This window comes from Anolis carolinensis, chromosome 3, assembly GCF_035594765.1.
Source record: "Anolis carolinensis isolate JA03-04 chromosome 3, rAnoCar3.1.pri, whole genome shotgun sequence".
NCBI lineage: Eukaryota > Metazoa > Chordata > Lepidosauria > Squamata > Dactyloidae > Anolis > Anolis carolinensis.
In genome coordinates this window covers 95,403,914-95,421,450 of record NC_085843.1, presented here as the reverse complement: position 1 = coordinate 95,421,450, position 17,537 = coordinate 95,403,914, and the positions used below count along the sequence as shown (strand labels likewise).

At 38.1% G+C, this 17,537-nt stretch overlaps 1 protein-coding gene across 4 annotated transcripts in view; it reads left to right on the top strand.

Annotated features, from left to right (window-relative positions):
• Positions 1–16,036, top strand: part of ptchd1 (patched domain containing 1) — a 127,024-nt gene extending 110,988 nt beyond the window's left edge. Inside the window, exons 3-5 of one of the 4 annotated variants that reach the window (XR_010004966.1) lie at positions 11,392–11,584; positions 12,588–12,773; positions 13,417–16,036. Coding sequence is in view for 2 of the 4 variants with exons in the window: in XM_062977216.1 (XP_062833286.1) it covers positions 11,392–11,528 (137 nt within the window). In the remaining 2 variants the exon portion in view is untranslated. Of the gene's footprint in view, positions 1–6,095; positions 6,787–11,391 lie in introns of those variants that run through there. The other 3 variants (XR_010004965.1, XM_062977216.1, XM_062977218.1) reach the window with 3 other exon arrangements.
• Positions 16,037–17,537: the final 1,501 nt, after the last annotated feature.

The window sequence follows — 17,537 nt, the reverse complement described above, 5'->3', positions numbered from 1 at the left end:
TGCTATTACACTTTCTTCCTAATTTCAGTTTTATCCTTCCAGACTAGTAATTTGTGTTGCACTATATAAGGTCACTCCATTACAGTTCTTGATGCTTTTGCTCACATATTGTCACTGGAGCTTGCCAAAGTCATTTTTATGAGTTTTGTGATGTAGCTTATGACCCTGTAAGTGGATGTTCCTAATCCAGCATTTCTCAACCTGAGGGTTGGGACCCCTGGGGAGGGGTCGTGAGGGGGGTATCAGAAGGGTCGCCAAAGACCATCAACTCCTCCCCCTCCCCCAAAACCCACCAGTATTCAAATTTTGGCGTATTAGGTATTTGTGTCAAATTTGGTCCATATCCACAGTTGTTTGGGTTCACAGTGCTCTCCGGAGATAGGTAGACTACATATCCCCTAAATCACTGTCAGTTCCTCCCAAATCCCTCCAGTTTTTTCTGTTGGTCATGGGATTAAGTGTGGGAAGTTTGGCCCAATTCTATCCTTCAAGGAGCTCTTTGATTGTAGGTCAACTTCAACTTCCCAGCAACTTCAACTCCCAAATGTCAAGGTCTATTTTCCCAACTCCACCAGTGCTCACATTTGGGCATATTGAGTATTTGTGCCAAGTTTGGTCCAGATCCATCATTGTTTGAGTCCACAGTGCTCTCTGGATGTAGGTGAACTACAACTCCAAAACTCAAGGTCAATTCCCACCAATCCCTTCCAGTATTTTTTTGTTGGTCATGGGAGTTCTGTGTGCCAAGTTTGATTCAATTCCATTGTTGGTGGAGTTCAGAATGCGCTTTGATTGTAGGTGAACTATAAATCCCAGCAACTAAAACTCCTAAATGATACAATCAAACCCCCTCCCAACCTCACCCATATTCAGATTTGGGCTTATCAGGTATTTACATTATGATTCATAACAGTAGCAAAATTACAGTTATGAAGTAGCAATGAAAATAATTTTATGGCTGAGGGCCACCGCAACATGAGGAACTCTATTAAGGGCTCACAGCATTAGGAAAGTTGAAAACCACTGTCCTAACCTCTTTCTTCCTATTGTCTTGGATACATTTCTTGTCTTCAGTGCCTTCTTCTTTTTTTTTGTTTTAAAACAACTTTATTGAAAGTTATGCTTTTATGTTCCAGCTCCATCAGTGCCTTCTTATAACTATTTATCTTATTAAAATATCTCTGGTACTTGACATTAAGATTCTATTTGTAATGTTATTACATGAAGGTATGTTGTTGCATCCAGGGTAGACGTTGTGCTGGTTCAGGCAAGACCTACAACTTTCTGGCTTCTCTTTGGAGAAGCCTATTTAGAATAGTATTTTTTTACTACAGTATTTAGAAAATAAATAGCAGCCATAACCCAAAACAAATATAATACCCACTAAAACTAACAGATTTAAATAAGTATCAGGTGCTTAAATTTTGTTTGAATATCAAAATATTTAGACATTGTAACTGAAAATTTACCCCCCCCCCCCAAAAAAAGGAAGACTAATAAAAAGGAACTTTGTTTACTGTCTGGAAGAACAGTTGCTGTAGTTTTCCTATATCTTCCCTAAAATAAATCTGCATGTATAATAAATTTCACCCAAGCTGAACAAATAATGCATTCTGAATAATTCATCTGATGAGTTTATCCCCTTTTTCTTTGTAAAGTATCTACAAGCAGATCAGTTCTCTCCAATTATATTTATTATTTTAAATTAGTTGCTTTTTGTGATTCCAGAAAACATATTACAGATTAATTTTATTAATTCTTGCTGGAATCAATATTCATTTGATGCAAAACATGTTCCAAAGCAGCAAAATTAATTTAAGTCTAAATTTGGCAATCTTCTGAATTTGGTTACAAATGTTCTCATCATTAGTTAAATCAAAGAGGGAGGAAATGGAATTAATTGTATACATTTATTCACTTCTATAGCTAGAAATACACTATTTTCTTTTTACTAGGATTTGTTTTTCATTATCGGTGACTCCAAGATTTTGTTCCCATTCTTTCCTTTTTCAATACTGAATTAAAACAAAGTGCCATGGGGAGCCAACATGAACAGTCTCCAATCGGATCAGGAGGTAGCAGAAAATATTTTGGGAAAAAACAAAAGGCATGGAGATTCAAAATAAAATTGGAAAGTCAGGAACAAAATCTGGGACTTTTTTGTTTTTTAAAATCTGTCTGGCTGCACCTTACACTAGAAGTCTCAAAACCCAGCTCTGAATGAAAGCGTGCTGAACCCATTCACCAAAAGCAGCTCAATGTTTTAGGAAGCTTCTAAAGCTTAGAGTAGACTCACCATCCCACTGACACCAGAGTCACCAGCCACTGAAAGGAGGAGGAAGGCTGAATCACAAAGCCTCCATGAGTAATCTTAAAAGAAAAAAGTTAGATAATCAAATAACGGGTTTCCCACATAACTTACCATCCCTGAGTGCATGTGCTTTCAAACAAATCCCATCATCTGATATGATGGAAGCAATGCCTGTATTTGGAGTTAGAAAGAAAACCAGCAATTTTTCTTGGAAGAAAAGAAAAATAGAAATCTCCAGTCCCCTTTTTAACTACTGGCTGAATTAAGTGAAAATGGTTATCCTTTTGTGCAGGGAGAGATAACCCCTCTGGACTAAAGAGACAGGAATGGATTTTGTTCCCAGTAAAAAAGTCAAGAGTTGGGGATTTAACTACAACCAAGAAGTAACTTTTCAAAAAAAATTATTACAGTTATAATTTCAATGCCCAAAATATTAGCTTTGCAATTTTGTAGCTATAGCTGTAATTTCTAAATTCATTGTTAACATTCAAAAATAAATGAATGGCTGAATCCCTTTTTTAAAAAGCACTGATTTTCTGGTACAAAGACACTTGAAATAATGAAGTCACACACTCACTTTAGGATAAAAGTTACTAAAGCAATTTCAGTTATACTATAAAGTTATTATTATGTTTATTATTGTGTTTATTAATACCCTTTTTCTTTCCACAAGGAGACTCAAAGCAGCTAAAAGAGTAACATTATCCTTCATTGTTTTTCTGTCAGGATACCATTTAGCTTTGTGTTAATTATTGCCAAAACGAATAAATTACAACTTGATTCTTCAGTTAAAAACTCTAAACTTCTATAAATTCCAAAGGAAGCAATAATCATACTACGTGTATAACAGGAAACTATGTCATCCTGGCATTTAACAAGAGAATAACACTGCCAGCAACCTTTTCAAAAAAAATGCTGCAGGGCCCATAACCTAATTTTGAACAAGGTCTTGCTTGCAATTATGAAATGAGGAGTAGGTTGGAAACTCTTCCTAGTTAAGACAAGAATAGCAGAAGGCCCAGAAAGGTGAATATCTATGGAGATGTATTAGAAAATACCAGTAGACAAGAGAGAAGTATGTCACTGCAGTAAGAAGAAACTCTGTTGAGATATATTAGCACAAATGCCAGAGACACAGATAAGGCAGCTCAATGCAGGAGGATTCTCCACTTGGAAGAGGTATATCTGTTTTCCAAGTTCATTCCCATTTTTTTTCAAGTCTATGAGGACTAAAAGTTGCGACCTATGGAGAGAGGTGGGTTGAGGTGACCAAAAATTGGCAAAAATCCATTTGATACCTTTCATTGCTAACAACTTCTCAACGAGCTAATTCAATCACATTGCTTTTGTCTCTGTTCTTTTCTTTGTTTTGGTAATTTGTTTGTTTCTTCAGTATAAAAAAAGACCTCATTCACAGGGAATTGTAAATAGGAATTATAATTAATGTTTGAGAAGTGCTTCCAAATCTTCAGATAAAAAGTACTAACCCTGAATAAAATATGAAGCATTTCTATGAGCTTTTTAAAATGCACAGCATATTTCTCCCAAGAGGACAATAAAAACTAGTTTGATTTAAGTCCTTTTGGAAATAGCTATTTACACAGAATAGCTGATTTTCCTATGCTAAAAGTTGTGATATGAAAAATTAAGGGAAAGCAGTGTATGACAGGCAAATCAGCCCATCTGATGAGGTAGGATGTTTGAGTGCTTACAGGCAGAGTCACCAAGTAAAATAAGGCACAGATCTGCTTTTAATGATTGTGTAGAAATAGGAATTTCAGCAGGTGTTACCCGATGAAATTCCATTTTCTACACAAGTATTATAGAATCATAGAATAATAGAGTTGGAAGAGACAACATGGGCCATCTAGTCCAACCCCCTGCCATGCAGGAAAAGCATTCCATTACAGAGAGAGTAGTCTTGTTTCTTATATTTCACTTTGTCATCCTTTCATACAGGAGAGCTGGGATTAATAAACTCAGTTCTAAAAGTGTTTGTTACTATTGCAGTTATGAACCTTCAAGTTGCCTCTGATGTATGGTGTTCCTGTCCTGGGACCTCATCATACTGATTCCCCCCCCCCCTGCCATTTTGTTCCATTTCACAAGCAATCATCAGCAAAACAGAAGGCATGCGTGGTACCTCCATTGGAGCTACCCAAAAGTCAATTCCCTTACCAGCGTTGCCAAGAAAGCTTCTTGCAATACTTCTTCACCACTTCAGCCATCAATGGGGTGGGACCATGACCTGTGACACATGATAGGGTTCGACTGGGTCTGTCCCCAAAGCAGAGCCCCAGCATCATAAAGGGCCAAAAAAAACCTTGTGTAATGAGGTAGCTAAGGAGTGAGTGTGACTTGTCCAATGCCAGTTCAACATGCAAACCACTACACTGAATTAATAAAAAAAAAATAAAGAAAACTAATATATTTTTGAGACAGAGGCATATACTTCCCTATCAATAAAATGTAATGTTTCTGAGTTACTCCATACATAACATGTGAACTAAGCCCTTGGCTATTTGAACCATTTATTCATACATCAAGTTAAAAGAGTGATATTGTTGGCTAATTTCTTAGTCCCTAAGTAAAATGCAGACACATAGAAACAATGACAGGTGCACACATTTCCTGAATAAGACTAATGACAGTTCTGTCACGCGCTGGGCCTGTAACTATTGTCTTTTGTATAGGACTTATACTTTATGCCCAGCGGGAAGCCAGGGCGCCTCAAAGAGAGGTTCTTGAGGATTTTCCTGAAAGAGATGGTCTTTTGAGTCTTTAATGAAATAACAAAGTCTTTATTGTTGAACAAATAATAAATCCTCAAGGAGTCAAATAACACTTCAAGGTTTCCTTAATAAACTGTTGGCTTTTCAATCTTGTCCCCAGGGGACGGGCAATCGGCTTTGGATAACTGTACTTTCTCTGTAAGAAGAAAAACCCCTTATAACCTCTCCCAGGCTGTCTATCATATGGGCCTAGCTGATGTGGGACCTACTACCGATTCCAAATGCATCTGGGCATCGAGTAGACCTACCAACCAAGGCTTGAAGATGTTTCAGCTGGGGTTCTGTGGATCTGTGATGCTGTTCTCTCTCCGAGGTTTCTTTGGAAACTTTAGGGCTGTTTCCCTCAGGAGCTGTGAGGCTGAGAGGCTGTGAGCTCTCAGCCAGAGCTTTTGGGACTTTTCCCCTGGAATTTCTGTTTCTGTTTTCTTGGATGTTCTATATCCCCAGATGTTCTTGAGATATGAATCTTTTCTACAGGACAAGCTGGTCTATGTCCTATAGCTTAGCTTCCTTAAGTGAGACTGACTTAAAAATGGCTCCTTCCCTCCCAGAGCCCTGAACAAGGGGCGGAACCAAACTTAATGATGATGGCCAGGTGGCCTGCCCTATGACTGCAAACATTAGCAGAAAGAAAATAAAGTTGGAGCTTCTGGTACAGCCGTACCAGCACAATGACTAATTTGGGATGTTTCTCCACCTAAAGAAACATACTGTAAGTTTTGTATTTGCTTAGTCATGATGTCTTTCATTTCCCATTTATGGACTTTGGATGCATATAAATCAAGAAGCCTAAGCTAGGAGCTGGATATTATGCAGTGGTTAGAAATGTGGTCCTCAAACAAATAGGGGACTTTTGGGCAAAGCATTGTTTGATGACTCTATCCTGGCTAAATCATGAAAATTTATAGGGGGATCTAGGTGTTTTCTTCTCACATTTGTAATCCATCTGGGGTTTATCATTCCTCCATTTCTTCAATTTTATTTCTTACCAGGATAGGTACAGAGCAGAAGAGGAATAGCTCTCCAGTGCCTTTGGATTATTAGTATTAAGAGCCTTCTATCTGTATGCACCCTCAGTCATTCTAATGGCAGCAAAGAAAGATGGGAGGAAGAAAATCAACACATTTGATGGCTGGAGGAGTGTTCTACAGATCCCAAGGTCTTCTGGAAAAAAAGCAAAAGAAAAATGGACCCAGAGAGAAACTATGATTGAACTCCTACTGGAAGCTAAAATGGCAGAACTGAGGCTTTCATACTGTGAACATATCATAAGATAACCATGATACATGCAAGTCAGTAGGAAAGAAGGAAGATGCCATTATAGATCAACTCAGCCAAGGAAACCACTGTATGTTTACAAGACCTCAGCAAAGCTGTCAATAATAGAGTGTTTGGGAGGGCTTTCATTCATAGGGTTGCCACAAGTCAAAGCGGACTTGATACCATTGACAATACACTGCTCCAGAAAAGAGTTTGTCTTTTCAGATATTTATTCATGGATTCTAGATCGATACTGGAATTGTTATGCTATGGGAAAGCATTTTGTATGATTTAACTGAGCGCCTTAATTGGTTTGGGAGCACAGCAATTGTATTGTTCATTCTTTCAGAATGAAGAAGCCCTTGCATTTATTTGTGGAAATTGTTTCTTTTTGAAAAATGGTAATAAATTTACTTGACTAGGTACAGTGAAAAGAGCACTTATTCACCCAGGAAGACTGGATGTCATTCTGAAAGGTCAGAAATTACACAGAGACACATAATACAATTTAATGAATAAAAAATTAAACTTTTTGCTGAAGGCAATCACAATTCTTACTTTGCCCATAATTAAATTTTCCATCTGAAAGAAACTGGAAGTCATTCTTCATTTATGATATTAGAAAACACCACATTTAGGAAGTTTAAGAGCAAATCACTAAATAGCAAATTAAATATTAAGGGGAACATGCATTCCCAAGTATTAACCTGTTTTCCTCACAATTTCTCACAATATAACACAGACACATGCCTCAGCAAAAACACTTGCAAATTATGCCTATACAGTACAACCCCAGTATCTTCAAGGGTTATATTCCCAGATTTTGCATGGATATAGTAAAGTACTGATAAATACAGATTTTGGTGCTTCAGATGTTAGACCAATTTCTGGGCATACTTGACCTGCCGATTCCAAAAATGACTCAAGTTTTTCCCTATCAGCTCCAATTTGTGAGATACAGAACACATACCATATACAACACTCATCTGCTCACCCATTAAAAAAAGCTATGATCACCATACCTAAAAAATTAGAGCTGGTGCAGTCTATCCAATGCAATTTTCTGAATCAGTGCCCCAAATAATCCCCAGAAGCATGCATAAAAACCAAGATACCAAGAAAAAAATGGGGGGATTCAGCTATGTAATAGCAAACCCTACTGAAATGAAGGAGTGTCTCAAGAATCCCATACAGTCATCCAGAAGGGCCTAGAAAATGCCTAGAGGGAGCATATTTTGTTGGTCAGGGATTAAATAAACCATGGATACTGGTCCCATGGATAAAGGGATCAAACTTTATATGCCTTTCAATGACCAGTCACAAAACAAAGTATGCTTAATATGGAATCAAGGACAATTCTCTACAATTACACAGATTCTTCACTATTTGTGGAAGCATGTCTGTCTGGTGCTAAGTCTAACCCTGAATTCTTTCAATAAATGAAACATCCTGCATTAATCAATCTGTTTACATGCCCATATATTTTTGTTTTTCATCCAGAAAAAAATGATTTTGTAGCAGCTCAGTCTTAAGGACAATCCCAGATCCTTTCTTGAGACCTAAAATGCTACATTGGAGGACTGGAATATATTCCAGAGCAGATGCCTGCAAAGAGAGTGGGCAAGAAAGAAAGTCCTGGTGGCTGATACAGCAGAATCCAGTAGGTTTCCCCCATTCGTTCCTGACATGTGCTTTTGTCATAATCTAGTGAGGAAATGCACAAGCAGGCACACAAAGCATGCATGATAAATGGCCATGGTTTTTTCTCCTGGCAGAAAGTTTTTGCTACATGTACCAAAGTTACTAATCATAATCATATTTATAAGATTTGAAGAAAATGTGCCAGCTAGATTTTTGGTGTTTCAGTTTGATATCTATTGATTCTGCATAGTGATGAAGTAATAAAAGTTAGTCTCAAGCCTCATTCATGCTATCTTCTAGACCTTGAGGCCAGGATTCTATAGATCAATGAAAATTTGATATACCAAGGATATAACAGATAAGCTGGATGTTAAACATCAGACCAAAGTTAATTTTTCTCTCTTCCAATTTCCTTTTCTTGCTGCCGTTGTTTACATTAGAAATATTTTGCTGAAATTGGATTTTTATGAGAAATCTTACAGCGTTGCTAATCTTTCATTGCTATCAGATTGGTTTCATTGGCATTTCATAGGCACCTCAGTGAGTCACACTCTTTAATAGACAGCTGGCCATTTCCATATTATTTCTGGGTTGATTTAAGGTATAGTTCCATGCAGAACATATTGCAAGAGTCTAATCGGGAGGTGATAAAAAGTATGAGTAATGACAGCAAAGCTGCATCCTAACGTACCATCGTCAATCTCTGTGCCAGATAACAAAACGCCTTCTTAGACACAGATAAAATATGAGAAAGTGCATTTCAAGTGACTCTGGTGGGACAGAACCACTCGATTATAGCTGACCAGAAATATCAGCACTGTGGCTGTCTATATATATATTCTTAAAAATTTATACACAAATACATCAAAACAAATCAAAAACTGTATTGAATGACAAACAATATTACAACAACAAAGGTTCACACAAACAGAAAGATTGCAATTTATTTCTCATCATCCTTACAAACCCCCTAGATTTTTGTTTTCAATTCTAAATTATTGGTTTTTGCTTCCCTATTTTATTCTAAGGGTTTTCAGATTTCTCCAAGCTCTTTGCCTTTAAATTCTTTAAATCTTAAGTTTTCAGTTGGAACCTTTCTCTCTGTTTCATCGATGTGCTCTCCTTGTTGTTGTTATTGTGTAATAATATTTCAGATTCACGTATGAGAGCTGTTTTCTTTTATGATAAACACATGGGTTCCTTTGCCAGTGAAGACTGAATGTGAAGCTGTTTCATAGTCTTACTGTATATTTTCAGTTGAAGATAACCCTCATATCAGTACCAACATTGCTTGCTTATATCTGATTCCATACCCAGATGAGCATAGATATGAAAACTACAAAGTCAAAGCCAAAATGCAAGGTTTATAGCTTAGAGTTTAGCCACAAACCCATCTCAGACATGATGTTATATCTAATGAATATTTTTTCAAAAGTACATGTTCCAGTCAAATATAATTCTAGATTAGCTAATTAATTTTTTTGAATTATTTGAATTAATGAAGTTTTCCAAATTCTAAAAATAACCAGGACTGCTTGCAACCTGATTTAAAAAATGTTAGTTGATTAATCATGAGTTTTATTTCACCGTGCAATTAAACTATCAGTTACATTTAAAGATATTTGCATATATATCCCATCCAGCATCATGAATTCTGGTTGGAACAGAGATTGTTTTGAGACTGGAGAAGCATAAAAATTATGTGGTTTGATAATCAGCCAAAGCAAAGAAGCCCAGAAAAAAATCCCTAAGCATGGTCAAAATTTAAAAAAATACTTCGGCTTTTGTTTTTCATTATATTTTCTCAGAAAAACAGACATAATAAAGCCATTCCATTAAGAAACACTTAATGTTTAGACAATTGAAAACACAGAAGTTGAAGCAAGCCTGACTGGAAAGCAAAGATGGTGGACGTAAAAGCCTCCGTTGCGCAAGTCACAATGCCAAATGAATGCAAAGGAGACACAATTCTCAGCCTGCAAAGAAAGAGCTACTGGTGCTGGGTTGTTTCACCAACGGAACTAGAAAGGATCTTACCCTACTAATACCCACTTTCCTTATCTCACAATTTGGCAAGGTCCTTCATGAGAAGCAGTGGCTGTCTTTCACATCATTATTTCCTGACTGCAACCTATCTCATGTTATACACATACTTCAGGGTAAGGCTAGAATTAGTCCCCACAGAGAGAGAGAGAGAGAGGAGAGAGGAGAGAGAGAGAGAGAGAGAGAGAGAGAGATATCGATCTAATGCAGATCCAATCCATAGTCCTGGACACTGGATGGTGTCCTCAAAATATACTTGACTTACAACCTTGAAATATTTCACGGTGTGCTGTATATCCAAGCCATGCATTTCGTGGCAGAGAATACACAACAATTGAGAAATGAATGGCTGAATGGGGACTATTGAAGAATACACCTGCTTACTCAAATTAAATGGCTGTGTAGAAGCAGCCTAAACTGAGTTAAAGTCTCTAATTGTAGTTTGGTTTAAAAATCTTATAAAAACCATTACCTAGGTAGGAATTAGCTAGATATGAGAGATATATATAATCATGTTTTATCAGAGGAAATTGGACAAGGGACCAGGTACTGTATTTCTTCAACTGCAAGATGACATTGATTGTAAAGAGCACCCTAATTTCAGTACCTGCACCACCAACAAAAATACCTAGACTCATCGAATCACAGAGTTGGAAGAGACCACATGGGCCATCTAGTCCAACCCCCTGCCATACAGGAAAAGCACAAAGTATCCCTGACAGATGGCCATACAGCCTCTGTTTAAAAGTTTCCAAGGAAGGAGCTTCCACCATACTCAGAGGCAGCGAGTTCCCCTTATGAATAGCTCATATGGTCAGAAAGTTCTTCCTAATATTCAGGTGGAATCTCCTTTCCTGTAATTTGAACCCATTGCTCCTAGTTTCCAGACACTTTACTCCTTTTGATGCTGCCCAAAATCCCATTGGCTTTTTAGCTGCTGCATCAAAAAACAAATGAGATTTTGGGGCGCGTCAAAAAGAATATAGTGACTAGATCAATAAGATACACCTGTGATTCTAAGATGCATTCCATTTTTAGAGATTTTTACATTGGGGGGGGGGGATGTGTCTTAGAACTGAAGAAATGCAGTATTACCACCAGCATGGTGGTTGGGAATCATGCCTTTTCTTTTTTCCTTTTCTTTTTTTTCCATTATTTTTTTGGCTGTAGTTTGTAGGCTTTAGATTACCTTTTAAAGTTTATTTAGTATATATTAGTGGTTTTGCTAGCTTTAATATGCAGTGTGCTTGTTTTTATTATTTCAAATGTGTGTTTCATGTATTATATTGTTTCTCTTTTTGTGTGTTTAATTTTAATTTTTTTTTGTTTTTGTTTTTGTTTCAGGAGCAACCGGAGTTGCTTCTGGAGTGAGAGAATTGGCCGTCTGCAAAAACGTTGCCCACGGGACGCCCAGATGTTTTGATGTTTTTACCATCCTTGTGGGAGGCTTCTCTCATGTCCCCGCATGGAGCTGGAGCTGATAGAGGGAGCTCATCCACGCTGTCCCCGGGTGGGATTTGAACCTGGCAGCTTTCAGGTCAACAACCCAACCTTCAAGTCACAAGGCTTTTATCCCCTAGGCCACCGGAGGCTCCAATTTTAAAAATTAAAAAATATATATATATTTTAAAAAGGGTTTTTTTTAATTTTAAAAATTAAAAAATAAAGTCTTATGAAGACACAAAATATCTATTACATACAGGTATAGAAACAAAATAGATAAGGAAGAATTTGGGGTCATTTCTGGACAACATTCATATGGAGAAAGCACACTGCGAAGCAATTTGTCCATCTGTGGCTTGTTTCATTTTATACTAGGAAGACTAGTGGGGCAAGAAGACAGCAATTTTTTTCAGGATACAGCCACAGCATTTCAAGTACACACAGGGCTCCCAAACCTAGATGTATCAATTTTCTGTTCTATATTTTTTTTCAACCATGATTGATTAAAGAGGGAACAAAATCCAAGAATAAATGGGAGAGTAGAAATTACTATAAATTTGCAAAATTGATTTATTTTTCATGAACACAAACCTCTTGGAGAAGACTACAAATTCAAAGGTGGTTCTTGAATGTCAAAATTTGTGCACTCATTTAAAATAAAATAAAATAACAGGAGTACCTACAATTAGTCCATCTCCGCACTTCAAGCATTATTTCTCTTTGATTCCAAAGTCTTCATCTTTTCTACTTAGCAGGGTATATCGTGGACCAGAGGGGAAACCTGGAATTGAAGTGTTTTCTTTTCAAAAATGAAATCTCTGATGGGAGCTTAAAGAAACTAGAACATGACAAAAAGATGTCATTCCATCCCAGGATTATATTGGATTTTTGCGACAAATTCCTTTTTTGGACCATAGAAGCAACATTGAACAGGCTGACTGGGAGATTCTAGGAGTCATAGTCCAAATAAGTAACCTTTTTAGACTATAAAGTATATCCAGCCAATGTGGTATTGTGGCTTTGAATATTGGACTAGGGGTATGGGAGATGAAGGTTTGAATTATATATTTATTTTTTATCCCACTTTTATATTTCAGCCAAGATGCAAAACCATGGAAACCCCTGAGTGACCTTCAGCAAGTTACACTCTCCAGCCTTAGAAGAAGGCAATGGCAATCTTCCTCTGAATATGTCTTCCCAAGAAAATCCTAGCCCATAAATTAGAAATGAATTGAAATGTGTCCATCTAATGCTATTTTTCTGACTCAACAGAAAATAGAGAGGTAAATAGATAGATAAATGATAGATAGAATCTAGAGAAACAGAGTGCAATACTATTAATAAATAGTACAGTTCAGTCATATACAGAATTACTCAGATTTAGGTTCCTCTGTATTCAGTGGAGCTTCCTCCCAAGAAAGCAGACATAGGAGTGCAATCTTAGGGTGCATCTGCACTGTACAAATAACACCACTTTAACTGCCATGGCTCAAAATATGGAATCCTGGGAGTTGTAGTCTGGTAAGATACTAGAACTCTGTAGCAGAAAAAGCGAACTACCTTGTAAAATTACAGCACCCATGATTCCATAGCATTGAGACATGACAGTTAAAGGGGTGTCAAACTGCATTAATTCTACAGTGTAGATGCACCATTAAAAGCATTAATTTGAATTTTAATCAAGAAATTTTCAGAATAAAATGGTAGTGAGAGAATTATGCAATGTGTACTTGTGTTCACCCTGACATAAGGTGCAACCTTTATGAGGCATCCATTCAAAAAACAGATATGTATAATTAAAGCATCTTCCCAGGCATCCCACTTGGCCAGAGTTATTGTAGAATACAACTGCTTCTAGCCTTCAATTCATACCTTCATGGTTTTTGGTCTGGAAGTTGTAATAAAAGACATTTTCCTCTTTTCTAGGCTGAAAAACTCACAGCTATCACATTTATTGTGCTTTTACAAGAGGACAATGAAAGCCTTCCATCACAGTGATTGAATTTCAAATGCTGTGTAATATGTGAAAATGTTCCTTAACCCTTCCTTGGATTTCAAGATGAGAAAGAGAGAAAAAGCAATACTGATGAATAGAAACCCTGCCAAAATTCTGCACAAGAGTGTAACTCTTACATGGTACATGTGCCATACTGCCTCATTAGAGAACTGTGACACTAAGCAACAAAATGTGCAAGCCCATCAGCATATGTGCTTTATGATGTGCGCCATGTAAAACATGTATCCATGCACAATGGTGCTGCATGTGAAATTCTGCCAGCTTGAACAAAATATGAAGGGTCCATCAGACAAAATAGTTCAACCACTTCCGAAGTTGAACTTACACATAAGTAAGACACCAACAAGCTACCTGTCTTCACTGTTAATAGTTGACTGTCATGCACAATGATGGACACAAAGAGGACTATAAAACACATGTGGGCTGGAATCCCATTGGTCCCCTATGTGATTGTAACTGATAGAAAACTGCTGAGCTCATGGAAGCTATCAACAGAACTACCTGGGGAAAGGTGCAACCACTAATATTAAATAGTCTTGAAAACCAAAAATTCATGTATCCAGTCAGTCACTACATCTCACAATCTAATTGTTTCAGGAGACATTCAGCATGTTTGCATAAACAAAAGCCTAACTAAGGGCTCACACATAGACGTTATAACCCAGACTCATTCTGAGTTGGCTGCTGACTTTTCCCAAGACTTTTCTTCACTTCCAGTATGTATTGCAGGGTAGCCCCGTGGTAAGAAAAGTCAGGACATGTTCTAGAACTTGCCTGAAATTCCAGAGCACCCCCATGGCTTTGGGGAAGTGTGGAGGGCAGGATCAGGTCTGATTTGGTCCAGCCCACTGTCCACATGAGGCACCAATGCCACCCCCTTCTCCCTCAGTTTCTCAGTGCAAGGAAAAAGAGATAGACCAGACTAATGTTGCCATTGTCACAACTCTCAATCATCAGCAAATTTCCTGTGAACTGGCACAGGAGTTCTGTGCTGACATCAAAAGAGACGCCCACCTGATCAGGAAGAAGGTGTGGAAATTACAGATCACATGGAGCTCTTCAGCCATCTACCCTGTTTCCCCAAAAATAAGACATCCCCAGAAAATAAGACCTAGCAGAGGGTTTTGCTGAATTGTTAAATATAAGGCCTCCCCCGAAAGTAAGACCTAGCAAAGGTTTTGTTTGGAAGCATGCCCGCCAAACAGAACACCAGAGCTTGCAGGATTGGTAAATATACATACCATAGATTGTTGTACATGGAAATAATGGTAGTAGCAATACATTCTTGATAAGATTCACAGTTTGTTTGGTTATCCTGGTTTGTGATGACAACTACTGTACAGTATATAATAAATGTTCATTTTTTGTTCAACAATAAATGTGAATTCTTCTTCATGGAAAAATAAGACATCCCCTGAAAATAAGACCTAGCGCATCTTTGGGAGCAAAAATTAATATAAGACACTGTCTTATTTTCGGGGAAACACGGTAGGAGTGGTGACAGTGATACAGAGGGCAAGGTAATGTTCCAGTGAGCCAATGCAGTCTTGGCCCAAGTGGACCACGTAGACTTCAGCCCACCAATGTAGCAGGTTGTGGCTACCTCTGTGGGCAGTCTGAACCATTTCTGCTCCAGACTGATCCCAGCATAGACTCACCCTAAGGGATCTTCGAGGTTGGCCTAATGAAGTGTATGTTCTTCTATTTGTGTGATGCCTCATGGGCCCTGTAGTCCTGTTCCTAGTACTATTGTGGCAGATGAAGATGAAAACATGGGGTTTTCGCCGGTGCAACAAGAGCCGGAGTCTCTTCACCTGCCGGATGTTGACGTTTGCCCTCAAGAATTCAGCAAAACAGGCCTTGGGCAGGACTCCCCTCCGTTTCCCAGGAAAGAATCTTATTCTAGAGATAGGGGATTTAGGGAGGCCCAACGGAGGAGTTTACGGATTTCAGCCAAACAACAGACTGATTAGGCCTGCTTCCCTTGGGAAATTCTAAGGAGTCTTGCATCTGGACAGAGTTGGGTTTCGCTTCTTGTTCTCTAGGGAAAGAGATTTGTTGGCGGGAAAACGAGACCCAATATAGGTGTTTGGCGCGAGAGATTCCTTGCGGAGTCAATTAATCAGCTTCAGGAGAGAGATCGTGTGTGGACTTCGTAACCCCAGTTCCTTGCTTCCCGGATCAAGCTTCAAGCCCTTGCCTTGCCTTGCTGTTTAACCACGGACCCTGCTCCACGCTTCATGTTTTGCCTTGTCCCCAGTCACGGACCTAGTCAAGAATCAAGTTTATTTCCAGCCTTGTTGTCAAGCTTCATTGGACTCTAAGACTCTGTCATTTCCCCACACTATTGCTTGGCAAAAGTGTGTGTTTCGGTCAAGTGGATTAAAACTTTGAACTCTAATATCATTTATTGGACAATACATTTTTGGACTATATTTGACCTCATTTGAAAGGTCTGCTTCTGAACTATATTCATCACTTGTTTTTATTGCTTTTATATATTTTCTTAATAAAGATATTAGATAGAGATTGGCCTCCGTGTATGGTTTTTGGTGCCCAGCAGCCAGGGTTCTGACAATTTGGCAAGTTATCACCATATCTGTTTATTACAGAGGCAAAAACAGCCAGGAAAATTTGGAAAAGCCCAAAGGACTTTAATATAAGAATCTATGCTTCTTTAGAGAAATGGCAAAGTGTCACTACACAAACTTGCCAAATAAAAAGGTTGTTATAAGTTGGAGTTGGGTTTTTAAACACACAAAACAACAACAAATTTGCTAATTCCATTTTCAGGGAATTATTTGTGGTAATTTCTTGGATCTGCACTAGAGCTAAAAAGTGTTTTTTAAAAAACTGTTGCTTGGTTTGCTGAGTTGTTTCAATGGTTTGAGAGGGAAATTTTCTTTTCCCTCTGAATTAAAAAATAGAAGAACTATATCACTTATAACTCTAAAAACGAAGGAAAAGAAAAAGGGGAACATACTGTTCAGATATGTCTCATAATCTTTTTAAATCCACTTAATGATGAGAATAAAACATTCTTGGAATTGCCAGAAAATAGCCTGGGACAACAAAAAGCTATTGTCAACATTGGTCAATTATTCTGGAGCCTGTTCAAAGCACTAATGGAGGTGGCCATATTAACTGCCCCAAACCCATGGTGGTGGCTCATTGGAGTCCAGATGGTCCAGCCGAACCAAGACCATGTTGGCCCCACAAGACTTTTCCTTACTGTGTCACCATTTCTGCTCCCAGATGGCTGTAGAAATCTGTGTGAACTTATGGCCATTGCAGGTTTCCTCTGCTGACATCAGCAAAGACACACACATGAAAGGGGAAAATGAAGAAGACAGTAGCCCCCCCCCCCCCCCACACACACACACACACCTTCTTCCTGATCCTATTGGGTGCTTCTGATGTCAGATGCAACATGGAGCTCTGCAGCCCCCTAGGAGTGGCTGTGATAAAAGCATGATCCATCCCCTTTTCCATGTGTTAATGAGCTCTGGAAAAAGTGAATGGCAGTGGTGACCTCTGTGGAAAGATGTCCAGACTCAATCCAAAGCTCTGGCAAAATCCAGAGCATCACTCAACTTTTCTTGATGTGTGACTAAACTGGATTAACTGAGAAGATAGCAGATCCCCAACACTACTGAGATCTATTTGATGTTTGAGTAACAAGCATTCCAAAATATTGTTGATCTACTACTTTCAGCAGCCTGAGTCATCCTGAAAAGTAAGAGGTAACGATGGGAGCTGCAGTCAAACAGCATCAGTATTACTTACGATTAACTTTTAAATTGTAAATTTCAAAGTTTGCATTTATTGATTTTAATATGTATTGGTTTTGTATGCTCTTTTAACTGTGCAAATTGTTTAATTTGGTGTTGTTCTCTAAATCGGTCTATAAGGAGAGGGGGATGTTGTTTTTGTTGTTGATGTTATTATTATTATCTGATGCAACACAAGTGTCCCACTCTATGTGTGTATGTATGTGCTTTCAGGTCAACCGTTGATCTATGACAACTTT